General features: G+C 36.1%; 1 protein-coding gene across 1 annotated transcript; it reads right to left on the bottom strand.

The window, feature by feature from the left end:
- Positions 1–1,890: 1,890 nt before the first annotated feature.
- LOC136823021 (F-box and WD repeat domain-containing 11-B-like) lies at positions 1,891–25,676 on the bottom strand. The gene is made up of 16 exons (XM_067079321.1): positions 25,557–25,676; positions 20,044–21,122; positions 19,709–19,774; positions 19,047–19,191; positions 18,352–18,433; positions 17,909–17,987; positions 16,007–16,097; positions 15,406–15,470; positions 14,860–14,985; positions 13,754–13,843; positions 13,312–13,400; positions 11,690–11,768; positions 10,080–10,223; positions 7,983–8,035; positions 5,805–5,862; positions 1,891–4,680 (listed from the first exon to the last, which is right to left on the bottom strand). The coding sequence occupies exons 2-16, from the start codon at positions 21,109–21,111 to the stop codon at positions 4,540–4,542; spliced, it is 2,376 nt and encodes a 791-aa protein (XP_066935422.1). The 5' UTR covers positions 21,112–21,122; positions 25,557–25,676; the 3' UTR covers positions 1,891–4,539.
- Positions 25,677–25,974: the final 298 nt, after the last annotated feature.

Here is a 25,974-nt window from a genome sequence, read left to right on the forward strand (position 1 = left end):
AAACCACTGGTAAATTCTCCACTATGGAATTCAACTCCATCAAGTCAACTAACAATGAAAATTTTCATCTTACGAAGGGACTTACGGAGAAATAATTTCAGACCTTCAACCGATTAATTCAACTGATTAAAGAGACCTCCCAATAGTTTGTGCGATGACGTGATTGGACTTTGTGACTTGCGTGATGGTAAAATTTCAATGTTTTTTGACATTCTTGTAGCGAGCACCTCACCAAAAACCGGGATTTTTCATTCCGTTTCTCAGTAAGTTGTGGAACAAACTAAGAAACGGAATGAAAAATCTTGAAATCCCCAAATTTGACGATTTTTGAAAAATAGAAGCTTTTCAAGTGTCCTGACGCAAATTATTTTTTTGCTACTGCAGGAGCTTCGAAAGTCTAAGGCGGAAACTAAGACGTCGCACTCCAGAGGGCTGAAATATCATTAACCGCCCTGGTTATATGGCGATTTAACGTCATTTGCGGCCCGCTCGGAACTTTATTGAAGTCGTTGCATTGAAGCGAAGAGACTAAACTAACGTCAGAAAAAAAAACTTTTTGGTCATTTGCGGCCCGCTCGCAAGGGTACTCAAAACGTGTTAAAGTCATTGCATTGTAGCGAAAAGACTTGGCTGACGCTAGGCCTCTAGTGCCATTTGCGCCCTCCGTTTCGTGTCGGGCCCAAATGACACTCTCGGGCTAATAATCAAACAGCGCGGGCAGAAAATAACAACAACGACCTCAAACTGAACGCTATTGTTATATTTTTAACAATTTAACAAAAAATTATTAATATATAATAACATTTTGTTCTAATAGATTATAAATAATAGCACATTTATACCACGTTGGTGCACTTTTTCTTTGGATCAAATATATGACTCTTTAATCCCGTATCTTCGTTACTCATTAGGCTATTCCAGAAAATCTTTTCATACATTTCTTTTGGATAAGATGGCCCTTAAAAAGCCAAACGTACCGTGTCTGTATCGGATAAAACTTGATGAAGAGTAAGTCATCGAATTGGGTGGGGTTCATTTGGTCGATTGGGTCCACCGGAAATGGTCGAAAAGTCTTCAAAAATGCAAACTTTTATGCTGAAATCAGCATTTAGAACGAAGGAACAATTGACGAAAAAAAACAGGGAATACACGTTTTTTATAAGGATAAACTATGTAAGAACATGAAAGATTGATAGCCAAAATAATATATAAGAACAAGTTGAGAACATTTTAATGCTTTGCGGACACTTAGGAAATTGGATAAAAATACACACAAAATGGCGAAAATAAGAACATGTTAAGAACATTTTAAGGCTTAAAACTCAAAAAATTAAGAATATCCGAAAGACTTCAAATTTTTTAGATGTTCTTATGAAAACGTGTATCGCTTACCATTCAGTGTGGAAGAGCATCAATGTTTCACCATTCAATAGAATACAACGTCATGACAACGTCTATCTGACATCCCAAACGTTCATTTAACGTTAGATGAACGTTAAAACAACGTTGTGTACCAGCTGAAGGATTTCTTTTTTAATTTAATCTCTGAAATCTAAAATAAGAAAATATGAAATTTAGTCAATTTAATTATCTAGTACCAGATTTTGAAATTTGCTACGATACCCTTTGCTCTGAAGGTCGGGCCAATTTTAATCGGAACGCTTCTTTAGAGCTTTAGCGTGGGCGGCCGCCAATACGCCATCGGAATATCAGATAATCCGTAGGGAATGATCACAGTTAACTCTTGCTAATTCAAAATTCAAAATCTAATTTGTTCGAATTACAGAAAGATTCGAATAATAGAAGTTTGGATTAGCGAGAGTCAACATTTTAAACATGAAAATATAATTTTATAAATGCAGATCTGAAAGAAAAAGTTGAACAATGATATTGTTTTGTTAATAATTATTTTCTGTTTTAAATTAAAATTTCGACATTTCTTGGATTCTTTAAAAAAATTGTTTTTATCAAATACTGTCGACTGGAGCAGCTTGGAAGCATTTTTTTTAATTATGTGAAAACCATATCAGCGTATGAAGACTAATACGCTTGAGAGTGGTTTCTACATGACATGGGAGCAGAGTGCACACTAATTACATCGAATGGACTTTGAAATGTCAATCTTTGACCTCGTAATGCATACACATTTTTTCCATGAAAAAAGGTTTATATAAGAACACGAGGCTCGATTGGGCTGTTCTATTTAATATCCATACAGACGAAGCTTTTTTTCATTTCAAAAAACGTAGATACCCCCTGGAAAATGGCAAAAATTTGCAAAAGAAAAACCCTTGGAAAACTTCTTCCTCATACCTTCAAGTGAGGGTGGACAAACCAAAATCAGTCTTTTTACCTTTTTACCCCAGGCGAAATTCCCTTAGACCCCCTGGAAATCCTTCTTCAGACTACCCCCCACCGGAAATGTTCGTCCAACCCTTCTGTATGGATATAAAATGGAATGATTTATACTGGTCGAAACCTAAGAAGGGAATTAGAACTGTACTGGTATCATATTTGAAAGTCCACCATACATGACTATCAAAAAGAACTCTGCAATATATTGCCAGTTCCATTTTATGACGAACATTTCCAGGGGTAATCCGAGAAGAAATTCAAGGGGGTCTAAAGAAGTGTTTTTTCATTTTTCCAAGGGGGAAAGAGTTATTTTTGAATTTCCAGGGGGTGAACATCTGATTTTAGTTCGTCCACCCTCACTTTAAGACATGAAAAGAATTTTTTCCAAGGGCTCTTTTGAAAATTTTGCCATTTTCCAGGGAGTATCTATCCTTTTCCAAGAAGTTTGTTTTCACAAAATACCAATAATATAGAAAGAAAGTACAGACCTGAAAACCCCTTATCAGAAATCAAACACCAACTTAACCCGATAAAGCTTTTTAAATATTAACTGTTAAGCCCCGTCGACAGCATTTAATATTCAAATTTGGAAATTGAATTTAAATTTGGACTAATAAAAAATAAATAATTTCTTTAAAAAAAATTGAAATAAAATGAAATTGAATATAAGCAAAAATATAAAATTAATATAAAATTGTACAAAAAAATCAAAAATGATTTAAACTAAATTAAAGAATTCATACAAATAAGGAAACAAAATTATAAAAATAATACGCCCACCAACGCCAATGAAGAACAGATACGCCACCACGCATTCCCGAGATTGATTTTGATATAGGGGATGCGTATCGTGTATAAAAATCCGGTCCGAGAGCTACCCCCGTCTTTGTGTTTTTGAAGGGTATATTTTACCGAACAGGCTGAGTGAACGTTACACTTTCTGTGTTTCTTTACTCGAAGAACGAAGGAGAGTCATATCAACCTCATCAAATTTGTGGGGTATCCCATAGATATATAACCCCCGGACGGCTAGATGTTGTGCTTTGACTGAAAGGTGTGCCGAGTTAGGTAGGAAACCCTATCTAGGTCACGTGATATTACAATGGAATTTCAGCGCTTGACCAATAGCAACAAAAGCAACAATATTTTTTGCGATATTCACTTTTCTTTTGCTTCGAAGAGCTTAAAGCAAGACATCTAGCCCTTCGGGCTTTACAGAAATCTGTGGGTATCCCTCGGATTGGAATTTTATACAGAGTACGTATACCCTGTATAAAAACATATCAGATGAGATGCGTACAGCCTTAAGCATAGCGGAAGGGCGAGAAATGAATACAAAATAAACAAATTATTTGACCTTTCCTAAGTAAGCGAAAGTGAAAACAAAGAAAATGCTAGATTCAATAGATTCATTACATTATCCGAGATGAGGTGCAAATTTTAAGGCATCGCTCTCTCTTGCTTTGGAAAGGTTGCAGATTGTCTCTTGAATAACCTTACAGGGTGTCCCGAAAAAAAATCCACCACTTTTATTTAAGTAGAAAAAAATTGTATGTGTTTCACAAAATCTAAAGACTGTTCTTTTTAATTACTTGATAAAAGAAGACCTTAAAGAATAATTTCGGATTATTCCCTTGTTGGATTAATGTGATATGTATTGATTTGAATTTACAGATTTTAGCGATTAGCGTCTTTGTTGCATTATTATGATTTATAAATACTTAAGTTTTAAATGCCGTTCCATTTAAAAAAAGAAGCTTTGTACTGTATACACAATTTTTTTTTACTTATAGAAGTGGTCGGAAACAGGACTTTTTTTTCCGGGACACCTTGTACAGCATTAAAGTGACATAAAAGTACTGACGAAGTTTGTAAACAAACCGTATGCAGTGGGATACAAAAACAAAACAAATGTCATATATCAAAATAAAAAATCAAAGCAAATATGGCTGATTTTGATTGTTTCAATTGTTATAATTATTAGTTTGTTTTGGACACACGTGATTTTAATTGTTCTCTTTAATGACACGTGGTTCGCACAATGTTTACATTTTACGACTTTTATGTCCCTTTAACCCAGCTGGCACACAACGTTGTTTTAACGTTCATCTAAAGTTATATGGACGTTGTGAACATTAAATGAACGTTGAAACAACGTTGTGTGCCAGCCGGGAAGTAGGTAAATTAAGGCAAGAAATCCCACACTTTGACAGTTTTGTCATACGACCCTGAAACGATCATGAAATCATCGAAACGTAAACAAGTGACACCGTCGGTGTGTTTGTGTAAAGTTACAAACCGTTCGCCGCTCTCCAAACACCAAATCTATGAGAGAGGAAACAATCATTTTGCTCTCGGTTACCTAATAAGCGTCCCCCCGCTAATTAATTTTTCGAAAATTTTCCACCCAGCACATTCTTGTTTCAACCCCCCCGCTTATTAATTTTTGGAAAAAATGTTTTTGAAAGTTCCCTCTTTTGCCCTGATTCTGCTGTATTAGCTTCCTTTTCAAGTATTTTCCACCCAGGACATGTTTTGAGAATTTTTCCACCCACCCCGCTTATTCAAAACCCCCCATTTACTATGTACCCTAGAGTAAGCAGTAAGGTATTTTAATTTTAATTTTCTAGTCTGAATCGTAGACTTCTACAAAATCGCAGTAAGTATAGGGATCACATAAGCTATACGAGATTTATAAGGAGCACGAATCCGTAAGTATGACGGCATATAAGCGACAGGAGCCAGGATCCGTTAGTTGATGCCAGCAGCCTACACGTTTTTGCAAAGTTTTGCTTCTTTCACCTAATGAAGTCGCGAGAGATCGCTTACAAATATAAATCCTCTTATAAATTCACGCAAATTTTTCAAAACGTTATCATAAACCATCATAGTGGCCAGAAGGTCAGGTGATGGCTATACGCTACATGAACTGTAATCTTGAAAAATTGCGAAGTTAGGGCAAATTACCCAAAAATTAGGGACCTGCCAGGGCGACAGACTTTAGCTGATATAATTTATGGCCGTTATGCAAAGTGTTTTCATAATCTTCATATAGAACGGGTTCCTAACTTCAAAGCGTTTTACAAAAGTTTTTAAAACTTATATAAAACATGTTCCACTTTTTATGTTTAAGGAGATAATCAGATGGTTTGGGATACTTGGCATGTGGAATCCTTCTATTGTCCTGAGCAAAATATCAAAATATCTTTTTGTCTAACTATTTTCCATTTGAGATGATTAAGTAAAAAGTTTTGACTTTTCGTAAGAAAACAAGAGATTCAACGAAAGAACTGTGTAGGAACCCATTTTCAGAAAATTCAAATTAAGATATCTTGAATTTAGAAAATAATTAGACGGTACTTGACGGTTTTACTCAAGGACTACAGAAGGTTTCTGCAGGCCAATAATTTCTCAAACCATGTGACTAGTCCTTTTTCAATTAAACTTACTTTTAACGTCTTGTCATCACCAGCACTCACAATTTTCCAACGATCTGCTTGTAAACATCTACATGTAAAATATAATTTAGAAACCATAAGGAACAAATTTTCGCGGAATTTAATTTCGCGGTTTTTTGACAAATTTGACACTTCTAGTCTTTTTTAGGGCAAAAAAGGTCATATATTGCAAACAAAAAGTTCTCTCAACCGCGAAACTTCCGAATTTTGAGCTGCGAATCGCGAAATTAATTTCCGTGAAAATTTCTTCTCTTAATATCATTTGGAAGTATAGTTGAGGCTCTCTTATTCGATTTTCAAAGGGAATCGAATAGTAAGGCAAAAAGGAGATTCGTCGAATTAGAGAGAGAGTCAGCTGTTTACTATTATAAAAGTTAGGAGGGATGAGAGTACAATTAGAAAGACAATTACAGTGAGGTTTGGGAAAGCGTTCTTTTTACTGGACACGTTTTCGTTTTGATCACATGGATTTTACTCTCTACTTTATAAATACTGCAGCGTGTTGGGGTCAAGTCGTGACCTCATGATACACGTGTGAAAACTGTCGAGAATGAAAAGAGGGTCGAACTACCATAATTGGTTATTCGCTTTCAAATCCTCCTGAACTCTGAGTAGTTAAAAAGAAATCATAAATCCAGACCGAAGTATAAACAATAATTTAATATAAACATTGATGAGATGTTGTTCTTACCCTCAAAAGGAAAACTAAGTTTCTGATTGGTTCAAAGTGTTATTGGAAACGTGTGCAAAACTTTTAACCACTGGACGAAACATTCCAACAATTTATTTTTGGAAGACATAATTGTCAAAACAGAAATGTTGCCTTGTGTGGGAACGCAAGGTTAACAGATACTTTTGCTTTAAAAGCTATAATAAAGAGTTGACACAATATCTAAGTTTCAAACTTTTATATTTTTAAAGCAAAATGCTGTGGGGTTTTTGATTGTTTTTGTTGAACAACCAGGCCAGACAATCACATTCGCCACATTCGCTTAAGAGAAGAACGTGGTGCATATTATGGATGATCTGCCATGAGATTAGGTTATTACTCAAAACTTTAGGTTGTTGAAGGTAGGCAGGCCAATTTGATTTCATTATAGCAATTTTGGTAAAGGTTCTATTCAATTACACATTTTTTATAAGCAATTCCAATTTTCGGGTCAGGGTTGAGATTACTTGGCATTCTAGCTCATTTTCTGAAAAATTTGCTTTGACCACCCCTGATGTTATACCATATTTATGCTTATGCTTAGATTATCAAGCTTTTATTATCAATTATTAAGCTTTTACTTTAGGGGGATAGCGAAAAAAAATTGGCTGATATCAGGGCTCGAGACTTAAAATGTGTATAATACTATTTTGTTCACGAGACAAATTGGCAACCTTTTGATAGGGGGCTATGTTGATTCAAGTATATTGCGTTTCTGATAGACATGTCCAATCTTCGGATTTTGCTTAGTGACATTATATCACATTGGAGTGACTTGTTGTATATGTGAAAATATTCTTTATCTCAACCTCGTCCCCGTGTATCCACGGCTTTATTTACGTTACTGGTTGACACCAGAGAATACCCTGGTGTTGGCTGATGCGAGTTCCCCCTTTTCAAAACAATACGTCGTAAAAAATCTGACGTTACAAAGTTACACTGCAATTCATGATATGCAACACTGGAGAGTCTTCTGAGAACTTTTGAAATCTTCCACCTAATACGTCACTTAAACAATAGAAAAAGTGACGTATTGGGTTGAACTTTTTGAAAATTCTTGGAAGACTCAGTGTTGCATATCATGAATACAACAATTTCAATCAAGAAGAACAATGAAATCTGACGTTTTGTTTTTGGATTACGTAATCTTTCGCGTTCGAAAAACAGACAATGCCAGGGTATTGTATAGCCTTATCAGTAAGCTTCAAAAAGCTGATAATACGCAGGGAACGAGGTTGGCTTGATCTCTAATAAGAAGTTTGGATTGATTCTCACTAACTTGCTTTATTTCAACCATGGTAAAATTCGAATTACAAGATTCGAATTTTCTACGCTACAAGGAGGTCTTGTTAATCCGAACTTTTATAATTCGATCAAATTTGATTCCCCGTTCAGATTCGAATTAGCGAGAGTCAATTGTCAAACTAAAAATGCAAGGAGGGTCAGAAAATTATTTATACCTGACAACTCTGGTGTGACCTTCAGATCGGATCCAATCAATAGTACCAATACACTGCAAATAAAATCGAAAACCAAATGGTTACTGCATTTTATCCTAAGTACTTAAGTCTGCGACCGCAGTCTGAGGCGACCCGAAGGCTCCCCTTTCGATAACTATCTTCTACCCGAAGGGAGGGGAGGGCGCAACCTTTTCCTCCCTAGATTACTCCACTAACCCTTGATCATTCACTTTAATTGTTGAGCGTCACACCAACGATGTAAAAATAATAGATAACCAACTTGCCTTGATTCTCAAAAAACATCCGTGTTACGGTTGTAAAAATATTAATGACATTTTGCATCGTAAAAAGTGCAATTAAATAAAAACTTGCTTCATTTGCAACCTTCTATTGGACAGAATCGATCACGTGGTGTATATTTTTCCAAAATTTGGGTTAGAAAAAGTGTATTTTCCTATAGGCAGCCTCGCAGAAGGAATTTTTTAATTAGATATTATTGTTCTATAAACATTCATCTGTTTATTTTGTATCAGGCAACCTTCATGCACTTTTCATTCGTGAGATATCGCACTTCAAATCACACATATATTTTTCAGATAACAGCATTTTATGAGCGTTTATTTATCCAGATGAAGATTAAGTGGTATCAGGCCGATCCGTAGTCAGTTTGTCTAAAGATTGGTACCTTTATCTTTTGAAAACAATTCCAAAATTTGCAGTAAATAACAATTCAAATTTTCTATCAATTCAGTGGATGTCAAAAAGTGTGTCAAAATCTAGCTAAAAGCATAACACGCACTGCACACAGAGCTTTTTAAAGGAGTGCTCATTTCAATAGGAAAACAATGGTTGTTCTCTTGGGAGAAGTGCCTTCTAGAGGTAGTTGGTTATCTATTATTTTTACATCGTTGGTCACACAGAGAGGCATCAAGTACCACCAAAGCCTTTGGTACAACCCAGCCGGAGATTGCAGCCACGACCTTGCAAACCGTAAACGTACGCTCTATCTTTGTAATACGGTCGCTCGATTAAGCATAAGTCAGCTCTCTACTTTCTTTATTGGTTCTTCTTATTGTAAACAAAAACATAAATATTCTTCTACTTAGTGTTGCAGCATAGAGGTATGAAGAAAGACAGGAGATGAATTTGTCGGTAATTGGTCGTTAAAGTCTTTTGATTTCTTTTATGTAATAAATCAAAAGAAATTCTAGGCTCGCCCGATGAAATACGACTTTTTAGTAGAACTCAAGTTTGCTCTGAACATTCTTATTATCAGCATCGAAGATTTCTAGCCTTCTAATATACGAGAATAAAATGAAATTTAGCTCCACGAAATAAGTTTGCGTTCAATTTTGTCATCCATTAAATTTTGTTTTGAAAAGATATTTTCTTCAGCCAGAAAATAAAAAGTTCTTTATAAGCACACACAATTTCAGACCCAACTGTCTTGTAGACAAAAGGTCACTGGAGAATTTTGGAGGAAAGTATTAGGCAATAGAATTCACCTTGAAGAAAATGTTGATCGAAAAATCTTGTCATTTGATGAAGGATTGCAAAGTTTACAGGCCTTTTTTTAGTCCAAATATTTTCTTACGCCGATGTCAGAAACAATGAATCTCGTCTCATCTTATTTCCGACACTTGAGTTAGCCAATAAGATTTCACCTATCAACAAAAGAGCTCATTAAAAATGCACGATATATGAGATTATGAGCATGCGTACCTCGTAATTTTTTTAATCGTAGGGCGAGCATGGTTACAATAGCATACTTCTCCTGTTTCTTTATACCTCCATGGTTGCAGTTACCATCAGAAAGATTGTGGGTGTAATCCCCGCCCGGGTAGTACCAAAGAGACTTTGTACAATTAGTGTGTAACTTTAAGTGATGAAAAGAGATGGTTATAGCATAACTTTCAATGATGGTTAGTGGTCAAAGCAGGGCTTTTCGTCTGAGACGGAAAATGGATTTTACACAGCAAATTAGCGCAAATTGTTAAACTTTTGGTGAATTATGTGCAGGATTTTGAAACGGAAAAGCGTCTCTTTATATACTTCAATGAGACGAAAGAACTTTCTAACACTGAATAATTTAAGTACCTTTCCAGAGTGTAGATTCCAAAACTTGAGAGTGCAATCAAGAGAGCCACTTATAACGTGGGAATGGTTGAACTGTAGACATGTTACTGCATCGTCGTGTCCTTGGAATGTGGATAAACAAACACCAGTGAACAAGCTCCACACCTACAGTAGAATATGAAACAAAAACTGCATTAATTTGAGGGAATTAATTTTTGCTTTTTTCTAGTTTTCCCTAAAAACCGCAAAAATTAGAACTCGCGAAGTAAAATTTTGGTCATTTTTATCAAAATTGAAAGAAATTTATGTCCAAAAAACGACAAAACCACGAAAATCAGTTCACGCTAAAATTAATTTAAGTTTATCGACTCAGTGATATTCATAACCTAAGATTACCGTTGATTGGGAGATTTTCTCAGTTAACGAACAGTGTTAGGCATCGAATTTAATTTTAGAATTTTAGATCACAAGGAGTCAAGAGCAATCAAATAGTAACATCCAAAAATATAACGGAATCGGGCATCTCCAGCACAGCGGAAGGCTTTTTTCCCTGTCTAGCCAAAGAAGTGGGAGAAAGATCTTGACCAGAGAACTAACGAGGGGAGCCATTTGTTTTTCTAAAGTGTTCATCTCTGGATAGGGTGCCTGAAAAGCCTTTTCGACGCCTTTTCTTAAATAGTAGGGGAGATTTGTTCGATTTTTTGAGGTCTCTCGACTTATTTAGTCAAAGCACTTGTTATACATTTTTGGAAAGGTAAGGGGTAAGGGAATCAAAATAACATAGATGCCAATTTTTTTTCGGACACTTAAGTGTGTTTTTCAGGCAAAAATCATAGGGTCAAAAATTAATGAAAATTTTAGCTTGAGAAAACGGAGACCTGTTGCATGTTTTTGGAAAGCTCTCAAAAAATTAAGATTAGAGATATATTGCAAGTATTTTGCAATGATTTCTGTACCTAACTCGAGATATTAACCCTTAAAGCCAGAAACAGCTGTTTAGTCCAGTTTTTGCGCTTTTTGAAGCTCAATATCTCGAGTTAGGTAGAGAAATCATATACACTCACAATATATCTCTAATCTTAATTTTTCGAGAGCTTTCCAAATATATACAAGAGGTCTCTCTTTTCTCAAGCTAAAATTTTCATTAAATTTCTACCAAATGATTTTTTCCTGAGACCGTCATATTTGTCCGAAAAACACACCTAAGTGTCCGAAAAAAAAATTGGCACCTATGTTATTTTGATTCCCATACCTCTTACCTTTCTAAAAATGTATAACAAGTACTTTGACTAAAAAAATCGAGCGATTTTACAAATTTCCCCCTACTAAAAAAGCCCCTTCTGATTTTTATTTTACTTTGTTAATTCTTTATTTAAAGTTGGGCGTGTCGTAAACATTCTAATCAGATCCAACTGTATGGTAAGAGGATTACTTTAATCGGACTAACTTTCGCGAGATTAAATTTCGCGTTTTCGCGAATTATTATGCCATTTTCGCAAAATTAAAACTCGCGAAAACGCATGAGATTCCAGACTCGCGAAATTAAATCCGATTGAAGTATCCAGATAACAGATTGGTTGGATCGGAATAATTAGGAAAGCCGATCCGATCCGATCTGGTTATCTCATTACCTTAATAGTTTTATCGGAGGATCCAGAGACAATTTTCTGGTCATCGAATTGAACGCAAAGAACGGCTTCGCTGTGACCTCTGAAAAACAAAATATGGATTGGTGAGATGATAAGACCTTACAGAAAACACTAGATAGAGCTACTCTGTATTTTGCAAGCAACAGCAGCTGGAGCAAAATAATCCACCATCTTTGATGTAAGCATAGTGGACCACAGTTCGGCACCGGCAATTTCGTAAACCAACCGAAAAAACCTGAAAAGGCGAGAGAATAGACTGATCCAATTCCCGGCACCGAACAATGGTCTACTTAATTAATAAAGATGGCGGATTATTTTGTTTCAGCTATTATATTATATAAGATGTCTGTGGCTAAGACAGTAAATGAAGTTAAATAAGCTGGCGATATTCACTGAGAGCCAAGTAAAAAATGGTGATTTCAGATAAAAGCTACTCAGCGATTTTAAACTGTCAACTTTTAGCCTCTTCCCCCATCTGAGAGACTGCAAAAGTAAGTAAACAGTTTTAAATAAAGCCAATTAAGTCGGCCTTAATTTTAGTCGGCCTTAATTATTAGTCGGCCCTAATTTTAGTCATCTCGTCAAAATTTAGTCGCTAAGAACCGGCTAATAATTAAGACCGAAATTCTTTGTTAAAGTAATACCGATATGAAAAGTGGGTTAAGGAAAGCCTAATTAAAAACTTTTAATTTGGCCCAAATTTTTAGTCGGCCCTAATTTTAGTCAGCCAAGCCAAAATTTAGTCACTTAGGGCCGACTAAGTTTTGGCCGATAAGGTAATAAAACCTTTGATTCCAAAAAAAGCAAATTGAGAATTTCTTCGTGTTGGCTTTTTGTAATCACCTTACAAATTGTAAAGTAGCGTTGACTTTTATTAGCCTTTATTGCTATCTGCTGCTATCTGTTCGTCAACTTGAAATAAATTATTACATACAATTCTTATTACATGAATACTTTTCAAATTAGTTGACTTTTGAGATTCTCATATCTAAAGAAAGGGCGATTGAAGTAACAGATGGATAGTGTTGATCTTTTACGTGGATAGCCCAGTTATCTAGGACTTTTATACAGCCTTTCCATTGTATTCACGGGGACCGCGGCCAGCTGCCTCGGCTATCTATGAGCTGAACAGAACATTTAGAAGGAGCGAGGATTCGGACCGCAATCCCCTGGTTTGAGGCTCCATCGCTCCATTCAATTCATTCGAAATAATCTGAGTCAGTCTCGTGAAACTCAAACAGGACCAGTAACAAGTTTAATTTTTCATTAATGATGAAAAGGGCTACCTTATTGGAACTAATTTTCGCGGGAACCAATATTCGCGGTCAAAAAAAAAATCGGAAAAACTGCATTTCGCGGGTTTTAATTTTCACGGTTTTGCCCTTTATTGGACAAATTACTTTCATTTTCCTAGAGATTTTTCAAATTTTTCGATAAAACTGGAAAAATTTGTATTTCGCGGGTTCAAAACGCAAAAATTAATTCCCGCGAAAATAAGTTCCAATAAGTCAATTTTTTGAGATCGACTTCAAAACGTTTGTCCACGAATGCAGTATATCTTACGACATTTTCCTCATAATAAAGTTAGTATAGGATTATAGTACCTTAATGTGAGTTTACAATTGCCAGTCTTGAGGTCCCATACTTTCAATGTTTTGTCGTACGAGCCACTGATAACCTTGTCTGCGTCAACCTAAATCAGCAATTCAAAGTGTTGATCAAAATAAGGGTGTTTTGCAGTAGAAATGAATCATGGGTAATCAGGATTGGTTACGCTCTGTGAAATGTCCTATAAGGGTATTAGATTTGGTATTTGCAACTCCTTTTCACGTAAATACATACATTTCTTGTAAATTTAATTTGACAACTACTTGATCAAATCAAAAAGCCTTTCATTAATAATAAGTCAGATTATCCTCTTTCTAAAAAGTAACTTTGTTCTTTAAACCTATTTTTCATTCGGTCTAAGCGGATTATCAAAATGTCGAGAACTCTTTTTGAGATAAGGGTTCCGAAAAAACAGTAACTCCCGGAAATAAAAGGTACCTGCAAACAGCGGACAGTATCGAAATGACCGATCATTGTAACACGACAACCTGCCATATTCCAATCTGATCCCACTGATAGATCCCACACCTTCAAAAGATAACAAACAGTTGACTCTCTCTAATTCGATATTCAAGAGACCAAAAAATTTCTTCGAATTAGAGAAATATTCGAATTACAAAGAGTATTTCAAACCACTCTTCAAGCAAGAACTTGCCAAGAACTTTCATTGAATTGAAAATCGACTCGAAAGGTACTTACGGAAGGTACTTTGGGTGACTTTCGAATTATAAAAAGATTTTCGTCGATAGATTCACACTTCTATTATTCGAATCTTTACATAATTCCTCAAGGTACAGTCAACTCTCCTTAATTCGAACTTCTATTATTCGAATTGTTCTGTAATCCGAACTAAAACATTGCCCCCCTCACCTTGAAAGTCACCCAAAGTACCTTCCGTAAGTACCTTTCGAGACTATTCCCAATTCGATGAAAGTTCTTGGCCCCTTGAAGATCGAATTATAAAGAGTCAACTGTAATTATACATATACTCTCTGTCATTTGACCAAAATTAGATTTCCCGTTCGATTTCAAACTTCAAAAGACTCAATTACTGTAGATGAAAAGTCTTTTGTTGAGAAGTTAAGAATTCAAGGTCAAGGTCAAGGTACAGATTTTTACGGAGAGCATTACTTAAAAAGGGTCACACAGCCTAAAGCAAAGTCCGATTCAAGTAAAACATAAAACCTTAACGACCAACAAAAAGTCAACAAATCCGACGTAAAACGTTGTGGAAATGCCATAAAAAGTACAGCGGAATTACCCTTATCGGCCAAAACTTAGTCGGCCCTAAGTGACTAAATTTGGCTTGGTGACTAAAATTAGGGCTGACTAAAAATTAGGAGGGCCGACTAAAATTTGGGCCAATTAAAAATTTGGGCCAAATTAAAAGTTTATAATTAAGCTTTCCTAAGTTTTGGCCGATAAAGTAGCTAGTAAACGGAGCTGAAAATACGCTTCCCTGTGTGACCAGCTCTCCTTTGATTGGAAGACAATAACATCAGAGAGAAATCGATAAGATGTAAAACAAAAAAAGTGTTTCTTACTTTGATGGTTGTGTCCGTGGATCCACTAACCAGTCGATTTCCGATAAGTTGTAAACAACGGACAGTACCGGAATGTCCGACCAAATGCAAAACCGGATCTTGAGACGATGACGTCAAATCCCATACCTGTAAAAAGAAGGAAAAAAGTGAGTATAAGAATTTGCTGCTTTGAAAAATTCTACAAAATTTTCTAACAAAGTTAGTCTGGATGTGTCAAGTTTACTTGACTTGATTTGAGTTGGTCATTACATTTCATAACATTTCTATACCCTATACAATGTGGTCAGGCAGCTCAGTCGGTAGGACATTCGCTTTACAATCCAAAGGTTGTGGGTTCGATCCTTGGTCGCAAACTCAACGAACGCGTGGCTTAGTAATCTAATCTAGGCGGTTGGTTACTGGGAGCTGAGAGTAGGTGTGGCACTCCACTTCAGCATTCAATCTCATTCAGTCTACCTAGCATAAATAGAAAAGGGGATAGACCACTCCCTCAACCTACAGCCACGATATGAATGGAAGAATGTAGCCTACAAAACGTTTTCTTACCCTGATGGTTTTATCGGAAGAGCCACTGACGATTCGACTTTGATCAAATTGTACACAGGATACACCTTTAATGAAAGAATTAGTCTACAAACAATAAAAAATTAAAAAAGAAAATTAAGTATGTCGGAATGATGTCCCATCGAAATAACCAAAACTCTGCCATTTTGTCTTGACAAAATGGTCTTGAGGTTTTGAGGATCGAAGTATATTGGAGTATTTTATATAATATCGACATTAGTGAAAGAACGATAGATTTTGGTTCAACCTATAGTTTTTAGCTTCTTCATTATATCCAAACTTCTTACTAGGGTCACTAGTAAGTGAGTAAGTCTGCGACAGCAGTCGGAGGCGACCCGAAGGCTCCTCTTTCGATAGCTATCTATACGAAGGTAGGGGAGGGCGCCACTCTTTCTCCCTGGATTGCTCCACCCTTGGTCCTTATCTTAATTGCTGAGCATCAAGCAGAGAGGCATCAAGTACCATTTTGGAAATCTTTGGTATGACCTGGCCGGGGACTGAAACTACAACCTTGCGCACCGTAGCCGGATGCTCTACCACTGCACTACGGTGGTTTTATTATAAGCACAACAAAACTGATCACCTTGAGTATGTCCTGTCAGTGTTTTGACTTTACATCGTCCAGTCATCCAGTTTCTTCGTAAACAATACCGTTCAACAAACACTTCTCGCCACTGATGAAAAATGGAAAGGAAAAAATACAGTCAACCCTCTCTAACAATTCGAACTTCAGGCCGGTCTCCACTTGCGCGCGCTGCGATCGCAACTTTGGCTTCAATCATTTTTGCTTGGAGAAAAGATTACGTCATAAAAACGCAGCGCGCGCTTGGAAAAAAAGTTGAATGTATTTAAACTTTTTTTTCAAGCGCGCGATCGTTACGTCATATCGCACAAATGGAGTTGCTTCATTTTTCTTTTGACCAATAGCGTGGAAGCTTTGCTCGAAGAAGAGCGATCGCAGCGCGCGCAAGTGGAGACCGGCCTTTCTATTCATGATATGTAGCATTGCAATGTCTTCCACGGACTTAACAGCTGATTGGTTGCAAGTGACGTATTGACTGATTTTACGTCACTTACAACCAATCAGCGATTGGGTCCGTGATGTAATGTCAGAAGAGATTGCTGATGTAATGTCAGAAGATATTGCAATGGTGCATATCATGAGTTATTCGAATCTTTCTATAACTCGAACTAATTAGGTCACCTTTCATGCGCGAAACATTTTTTGAAAAATGCGAAAATTTTAAAACTCTATTGGCTCTTCCAGAAAAAATTGAAAATGGAGGGTGGAGGATGTAACATTTTTTGGAAATTTACCCCCGGACATTGTGAATTTTGACCCCTCGGACATTGCGACTTTTGACCCCCCCCGGACATTGTGACTTTTGACCCCCTCGGACATTGCGACTTTTGACCCCTTGGACAACAGATTTAACCCCCCGGACAAGCATCAGTTAGCCCCCGGACAGTCACAATTACCCCTAAGCAGAGCAGTTTTGCCACCCCAAAACAAGGCAAATTTTGTAAATTTTTCACTACCCCCCTCCCCTGGACAATATTTCAAATATATCCTCCTCCCCTGGACAATATTTCAAATATATCCTCCACCCCCATGTACGAAAGTTTTCTGGAAGAGCCCATTTTTAAAATTCCAAAACTTAAAACTGGCATAAAAGCTTGTAATTTGAGAGTCAGACAATGGTATTAAAAATATAAATGGACCACTGAAAAATGGGAAGAAAAAATTTAAACAAAATTTCTTTAGATATTTTTGCTGATATTCATCGCTTGTTATTTTCTGACGAATAACTTTGTTTAATTTGTACATCCTTCTCCCACTCGTTAATTCATGATAAAAGCACGGGTGTTTGCGACTAATTTTGAATATGAACAATAAAACCGGTGGCAAACTTGCGAGCTATTTTGGACGCATTATAAGTTGTGAATATCCTGAATTTTGTATAAACTGAAGTCACTATATTTGCCAATATCTTGTAGAGAATCTTCTTTCTCAAGAGTTCTCTATATGTACATAGTAGAGCTTTTTATATATGAAGCAGAAAAAACTTCTGTTTCATATATAAACTGACTTTCATAAGCCAGAAGCAAAAGGAAATTTTTAGATCTAGATCGAATTACAGCCTGAAAATATTGATGAAGATTATTGTTTAGCAGATTTTCCAACCCCTGTTTATTGAATTAAAGAGGACGTTAAGGCCGATCTCCATTTTCGCGCGAAATGGGCGACAGCTTTTTTCTTAATCTTTTTTGCCTGAATAAAAGATTACGTCATAAAAAGGTTTCGCGCAAACAAAAAAAAGTTAAAGGAAGTTCTACTTTTTTCATCCGTTACATCAATTTCGACCAATGAAATTGCTTCAATTTTCAACCGACTAATGACCTTACAAAAGTGTCAAAAAGTTTTCGCTCGTGTCGCACGAAAGTGGAGACCGGCCTTTATAGGGTAAATAGAAATTGGGCATACCCTGACGGTGCCGTTAACGTTGGTAAACTTCAAGATTTGCTCTCGTTGTCGTTGGCTTGAAAGTTGATAGTCTGGATGCCTGTAAACAGATGATTTAAAATAAAATAAAAAGTGAAATTTCAGAAAATGAATCACTCTTTAGAAATCATGTCTATGCAATATTTGTTAGCCGCATTCAAAGTTATGAAAACGTTCATTTAATCTTAATACTTGGTGCGGTCAAGGCACAGTTTTCTACTCATATGGGAGTATCACTTAACCCTTTCCCTTCAGTTTACAACAATGTCTTGTAAAATTTAACATCTCGAAATTTCCATTTTTTAACAGAAAAAAAATTCAAAGCCACTAAAATAAAAGCTTTTTGAAAAATTTCCCCAAGCATTTTTTTGTCCGTGGCTTTAAAGATTTTCAAGGTACTGTCTGTCTGTGAAAATGGGGGTCACCTGCAAAATTTCTTCCATAAATGATGGTGCATTCCATATTCATGCCAGACACGGTTAACCTGACAAGCGTTGGACAATGAGACTGGAATATAAAATATTGTTGATAACATTACCTTAAAGTGGATTAAATTTCAAGTGGATTGATTTTTGCGATTTTCTGCAAAGTTACAAAGTTTTGGATCTACACAGGTGCATTTAATTCGGTATTGATTAAAATCAAAAGCAATAGACAGCTTAATTCTCGGAAAGACTTTCTCTCTGTTTCTCCAGGTGTGATATTATTTTATTGGAGTTGACAGCTCATGCTGTATGGCATTTTACATAAGTTTTAAAACAATAGATAGTTCCATTATAGATATTCCATAGAGGTTCCATTATACTCTTAAGGACTTTCTCTAGACGTAACGAAATATTTACTGTGCTAAAAAATTATTATTGTGTATTCTACACTTAAATTAAGATTTTAAAGGCCGGTCTCCACTTTTGCGCAAAAATGAGCAAAAACTTTTTGCGTCATCAAAAAAGTTTCAAGCGAAAAAAATACAAAGTTGAAGATGTTCACCTTTTTTAAACCGTTATGTCAGATTTGCCTAATGGAAATGCTTCATTTCTCAACCGACCAATGACCTTACAAAAAGACGTTAGAAAGTTTTCGCTCATTTCGTGCGAAAGTGGAGACCGGCCTTAATACATACTAGGATCTAGTTGGTCCAGTATCTGGTACACCACATTCTCTGGTAACCATTGCAACATGTCACGACAATTAAGTGGACAATTCTTATGTAAGTTGTTCTCCATCTTCAACGATAACATATGCATTTGTGGCAGTTCAGAGGATTCCTGTCAAATTAGAAAATCCATGATATGCACCATTGCAATATCTTCTGACATTACATCACGGACACAATAGCTGATTGTTTGTAAGTGACGTAAAATCAGTCAATCAGCTGTTGGATCCGTGGAAGACATTGCAATGGTGCATATCATGAATAATTAAAAAAAAGTAGTCAAAAATTTTTCTTTTAGTGTTTCTGATAATACTGACATATTTTAAGAATCGATTGGTTTATTATTTTTATTGTGATTATTCTACTAATGTCACTGAAAGTTGGTATGACGACCTTAATGTTCAGCATTTTTTTGATAATTCTTTAAAACAACCAATTTAACAAAATGCTGGGGCAAAGGGATATTCTTTTTAATTTGATTTTTTTGTAAAAAAGTCTTGAAATTTTCAAGTAAACTTTCAGAAAAAAATTGTCCAAATCAAAATTTCTGAAAATTTCACCGTCTCATACATACACCCAAATTACAGAAAGAATCAAAGCAAAAGCAAAATGGATATAAAAACTCTTACCAGAATTTTCTGGATGAAAATATTTTTCTGCTCATTACTGAATCCTGAAAACCATTGCATCATAACCTATATGAAAAATTGGAATAAATATTATGAATTATAAAGATTGCTTGTAAACCACTTGTAGTTGATTCCCGTGACAAACAAAGAGGAATGAATCTGTAGGGGTGACACAGTCACTTTCAGTCGGGGTTGTGGACAGCTAAATTTGGTGGCTTTATGAAATTTGTTGTTCTTTTTGTGTATTTTTAGTAATGGAGTATTTGTTAGATAAACTTTCTCCTCAAAACCCCTAATCTTTTGTGCAGCCAAACCAGCAAAGGTAAAAAACTTACATCAGCACGTTTCTTGAATAGTGGGGGTTCAACACCAACATCATGATGACTGAAAGCTGGTAACAATTGAGAAATATGTCCAACACCTGAATCACTATCTGAACTCTCATTATCATCAGTTGTTTGATTATATATCGATAGTGTTGAACTATCTACATCTTTTTCAAGATTTTCTGATAGAAGTGATTGCTGGTCTATAGGTATATTTAAATGAGAATGTAACTCTTTATTTTCTTCTTCAATTAAATCTAACAAGTTACCATGTTTAAAAACACTGTTATAAACTTGATCAAAATCGTCGATTTTTTCATCCAGCGAGCAACGTCTCTGAGGAGGGGTTTCTTCAAAATTTTGTGTGTTTTGAAACTTGCTTTTAAAATCATTGTTTAAAATCACTTCAAGGTTTTCAGTGGCTACAAAGTCGTCAGATTCTACACTTTTACAAATATCCATTAAACTTGAATATGCATTCAATACAGTTTGTTTATTAAAAGTCATTCTATTTGGTAAACAAGGGCAAGAGTGTCGTCTCTTCCTTTCTGCAGTCTGTAAAGTTTTCTTGTAATTTTTACCATCAATAACATTGAGTTCTGAAGGTGAAGCCCAGCTACGAGCTGTGTTGGAACCAGTTGTTTGAATACCTAATAAATCATCACTTGATTCTTCTAGGTGCTCATTCTCCTCTTCCTGCAGTCCATAATTATGATATTTGACAGCATGTTTTTCTTCAAAGTTCTTTAAGTTATTTTTAGGCCAGCTGTGATATTTCTGTCCTTCTATTACTTTTTTGTGTTCAATTAAATTAAGTGATAAGTCATCAGGCTGTGAGGAGTTTATTTCACGTGCAATCTTACATAGCTCTGATGCTTTCACTTTTGAAGTTTGTTTTGATAAGAAATTGAGAAGCATTCTGTCGCTGACCATAGGTAAAGAGTTCATACTCATATTCAACAACTTAGTTTGCTGACTCAACCTTTCTTGGTGAATTAATTTCTCTATAGTTGTGTCATCCATTGAAAAACACTTTCTTTGTTTCCCTGGTGTTGTATTGCCTTTCTCTTTTTCCATTTTGAAACTCCCTATAAGAAAATTTAAAAATAAAAAATGAGTAACTTAACATAAGAAGGGAGCATGTAGCAAGGACTTAAATATAGTTATGAGACTATCCGGATATGTGACCTACAATTATTATTATAAAGAATAAGGTTTCAGGCCCGTGTAGGTCCTCTCTAAACCGGTCTAACAATAATACTGTAAATTTTTTTAATATCACAACGACTGCCTCACACTCTCTATTTATAATTTCTAACATCAGCTATTTTTTGTAACTCTTTTATTCTATCCCTCTCCATTCTAGTCAAATCATCTGTTATACTGATCATGTTGTATTTCTGAAGCTCTTTCAATTTCGTCAAGCAATTCAAAGTATCTGAAAATCAGACCAGGGATGTTCCTTAAACAGTCGTTTCAAAGGACCTACTTCAGCAATTGGACCAGTTCCTGGCAATCCATGATCACAAATGTACGGATAATGGGTACTATGACCTTTTAGTACGAAATATAAGAATAGATAGGATAGATCAACTGGTCCACATTCTTAAAAAAATCTGATTGAATGTCATCATTATACTTGTCTGAAAGGCTGATCTGAATTTAAAACCTTTATTGTTATAACAATAAGACCACTCTTAGTACCTTACCAAAACCGACAGTGCTGCAAAAATTTTTCTGGAGAAATTTTTCTTCAAATTACTTTTCAAGGTTAACATGGGTCAAATCTTTTCTCATCTATCGACTTAAATTCCTCAGTAATCTAAGTTCTTTTTTCTGCAATATTCAATTACCTCTTAATCCAAAGTGGTTGCCTTTTTATTAAATTCTAGATTTTATTATATTTAGATAGATTTTATTTTATTACCATTTTATTTTACATTCAGGAAATTGTACGTATGTACCCTCTGAATTATTGAATAGAAATAGAAATAGAAATCATATTCTATTAATGCCAATTTTATTAACCCTTTTCAGTCCCAGAGTACTTTCCCACTAAAAATTGCTTTAGAGACTACCTTAAGTCTAGATAACTTTTAAACCACAACTGCTAAGCGTGTCACATGATCAGAAAACAACAAAAAGAATCTGAGAACAAATTTTTTATCACTCTATGATATATTTTTCTTTGATCACGTTCATTTTTCTAATATTTTAAAACAAAAGCAGACAAAAGTAACATATCTTCCAAAAGAATTATTTGAATACAGTAGCTTTCAGCAAAAAATCTTTTTAATAGAAAGAAGTTGTAAAAATATCACTTTGGGCTTAGTTTTTGAACGACAGGTGAAAGAGGGTTACAAAGTGAATGAATTAGGTCTGGTCTGTTTGATTGACATAAAGTCTGGGAAATTCTCTTATTACGCGCTTAACAAAATTCAACGAAGCGAGTAAAAGAAAATAAAGTTTTTAAAAATGATGATAGACTGCAAAGTCAAAATATATGTTTCCTGTTAATTTTGAATGGAGATCAGACTTTTCCAGGAAGAAAAAAGCAGGAGAGCAACAAAACACGCACATAATTAACTAGCACGAGCAAATTTTTTTATGAAATCGCATGCACGTGAATCAATTTTAGCGCTCATGATTTCATAGAAAGCGCCCTAAGTAAATTTAGTATAAAATCAAATGAACATCAGTTCTGTCGAGATTACAGTATAATATCAAATTAATCTTTCTTAATCTTTATGTAGTTGATATTTTTTATAAGAAATCTATCACTCAGTTTATAGTCTTGACAGTTAGTCACACTAGCTTCCCGCCAAAATGCATATCAAAGATTAATGCTGCGAAAGCGCTATATCGTTTACTTGACTCTCAAGCAAAAAAAATGCGCCGCAAAACTTCTAAAGGGATTCATGAAAAAATAACCCGGCGCTTTTTAATGAGAAAAACATTTTCAAAAACTTTGGGGTAGAGACAAAACGCTGAACGGCGGAACGACGGAATGCCGGAACCGGAATAGCTGTTCCGGCCGGAATAGCTATTCCGCGGAATAATGAATTTTTTTATATTTTGTATTCCGCGGAATATGATTATATATATTTTTCCATAATCACCTATAATCAGCAATCGGCTACCTTTAATACACCTTTCCCGGGGTGTTTTTTGAGATTTTATGTTGAGTGTTTCCCTTAGATATAACTAAGATATAATTGGCTGTATATGGAGGGCTGTAGAGGCCTCAAGTGGGGCGTTTATACAACTCGTGAACCACTTGGTGCTGACGTACACCTTCAGCCAAGTCTAAAAAAATACTCTGAGGGGTCCCTATTGAGCTCTGGGCCAAGTCAAGCTAACGAAGATATGTCATCGCTGAAAAATTATTGTAATGCACGGCTGGAAGTTGGTCTAGTGGTATAAAGCGTTGGTTTCACGTACTGGGGATCCCCGGATCGAAGCGGGTCAAGGTCACCTTTAAAATTTTTATCCAGGTTTTGATGTTTCATGTTTTTTTGGGTGTAGATTCCGAAAAAATAGGTCTGAAGTCCTGAAAAGTTGACGGAAGGGCGCTATGAGACCGTAAAGGACCCGTACGGGACCGTGAATGATCCCCTCCCCTAGCGCCGGACTGGGTAGGTCTCACGACTTGAAACTTTCTGGAGACGTCAAGCATATCAAAGGGGGGGAGAATGCCAAATTTCATCACTCCACTGTTACCGGTCGCCGGGCTACGGGCCGCGCAAGGTACGCTGCGGGACGTCCCCGTACGGACGATTGCCGGGTCGTACGGCGTTTTTAGCCGGTCAAATTTTCCGTGAGGTATAATTAATCTAGTTCTATCTTAGTTATATCTAAGGGAAACACTCAAACATAAAATCCCAAACAACACCCCGGGAAAGGTGTATTAGAATGCCTTCACAAGCGAGTGCACGAGTGCATTCCTTTATATACGAAAAACAGCCAATGAGGTAGCCGATTGCTGATTATAGGTGATTATGGGTGGTAATGGGTGATTATGTACATAGATATACCCTCAGGGGTGATAAAAGAGAAAGATTATTATTATAATAAAAAATCATATTCCGCGGAATAGCTATTCCGGCCGGAACAGCTATTCCGGTTCCGGCATTCCGGCATTCCGCCGTTCTGCGTTTTGTCTCTACCCAAAACTTTGAGAAATTGCCTAAAATTTAAGCCATAGATGAAAAAATTCAAGCCAAGCCAACCTTGAAAACTAATTTGAAGAGCAACTTCCCAAGAAAAAGATCTACGGGGGAGGCGGAACCCACCTAGATCCGCGCACCGCCGGATAGGCTTTTTCCCGGAAATTTTGCCGGACCTCAAACAATGACCCATTTACATGTGCGGAATTATTTTTACTTTAGCGTATAAACAAGGCCTTAAAAATTGAAGCGCTGTCTCGGGAATTGAATGACAAAATTTGGTTGGTTGATATTTGGCTGCTGCACGTTCGCAATCGGTAATTTTGTCTCATTTTAAGTTTGCAAGTTTTAATTGATTGTCTTGGGATCTTGAACTTGATTCAGGTAACTCTCATCCTTGTTGTTGAAATACATCCTGTAGATGACTGATGTTGTTTTTTCTGAAAGCTTAATTTCCTAGTGTGACTAACTGCTTGATAGAATCAATACGAGATTGACGAGCCCTTTACTAAGCGCGAGCGCGACCGCACACGTCTTATTGAAAAGTGTGGGAGATTTAGGGCTATACTGTCTTGTCGCTTTTCCAGAAATCTTTCTGCTATTTTTTTCTGGGATAAAACCGGCATGAGATTGGAAAGGGCAGCTTGTTTCCAAAGGATTTGCTTACTCACAAATCTGCCTAACTTTTCTAAGCTCGTTATTTAACTACCCGAAGTCCTGGTCTTTTTCTGCTAGAAAAGTGGCAAAGGATTCTTAGACTTACTGCGGAGAAAATGGGAATCTTATACAAAACCAGACCCCTGCGCTCGATAGGATTGATCATCGGAACGGCTCGATGAAGGATCGATATGTGATCGATGGATTACTTAATGATCCGGATAGAAGATCGGTGATCGATGATGGATTATTTAACGATCCGGATAGAAGATCGATGGAAGATTCAGCCATTAAAAAGTCTTGAGTATCGATACTTTGTTGATCCATTATCGAGCTAGTATTTCAATCGAGTATTTCGATTCGTCATTGATCGTTAATCGATTCGTCTTCGATCGTTAATCGATTTGTTATTGATAGGGTCGATAAGATCGATAAAAGATCGATGATAGATCGATAATTAATCGATAACTAATCATAGGCTTAAAAAAATCTTGCGTATTGATCCTCTATCGATCTCCTATCCAGATCGTTAAGTAATCCATCGATCACATATCGATCCGTCATCGAGCCGTTCCGATGATCGATCCTATCGAGCGCGGGAGTCTGGAGTCAAAACGACGGTACACGTTTGTAATCAGGCGGCAATAACTTGAAACACTCTAGACCTCTTTAATAATGAATGTAATATAAAAACATTACCTAATCAATGATATAGAATAATATCAATTGAATTCTAGCAATCATTCGTCTGTACGTAAAACAATCTTCCTTTATAAAATGTTTAACGAAATTCTAAGTTGTTTTGATGCGGCCATTTTGTTTCGAGAGTTATATCGGATCACCCAAAGTTACCTTCATTTTTTTATTTTTCATTTTTTTATTTTTTTATCCACGGATCGCTGATAGTCACCTTTCCGGGGGTTTTGTTGTTTGGAATTGATTAACTAACAGTTAGGTAGGGTCAGGGTTGCTAGTAACGGCTTGTCACTGTGCCGGGTGCATACTCGGCGCCTTGGGCCCCGCAGGGTTGCTAGTAACGGCTCGAATTTCAGTCAGGTTTAAAAAAGGGGTACTTTTACCCATATTATAATAACATTACCCCCGTCTTTTGCCAGTT

Source organism: Clytia hemisphaerica, unplaced genomic scaffold (genome assembly GCF_902728285.1).
Source record: "Clytia hemisphaerica strain Z4C2 unplaced genomic scaffold, Clytia hemisphaerica genome assembly, whole genome shotgun sequence".
Lineage (NCBI taxonomy): Eukaryota > Metazoa > Cnidaria > Hydrozoa > Leptothecata > Clytiidae > Clytia > Clytia hemisphaerica.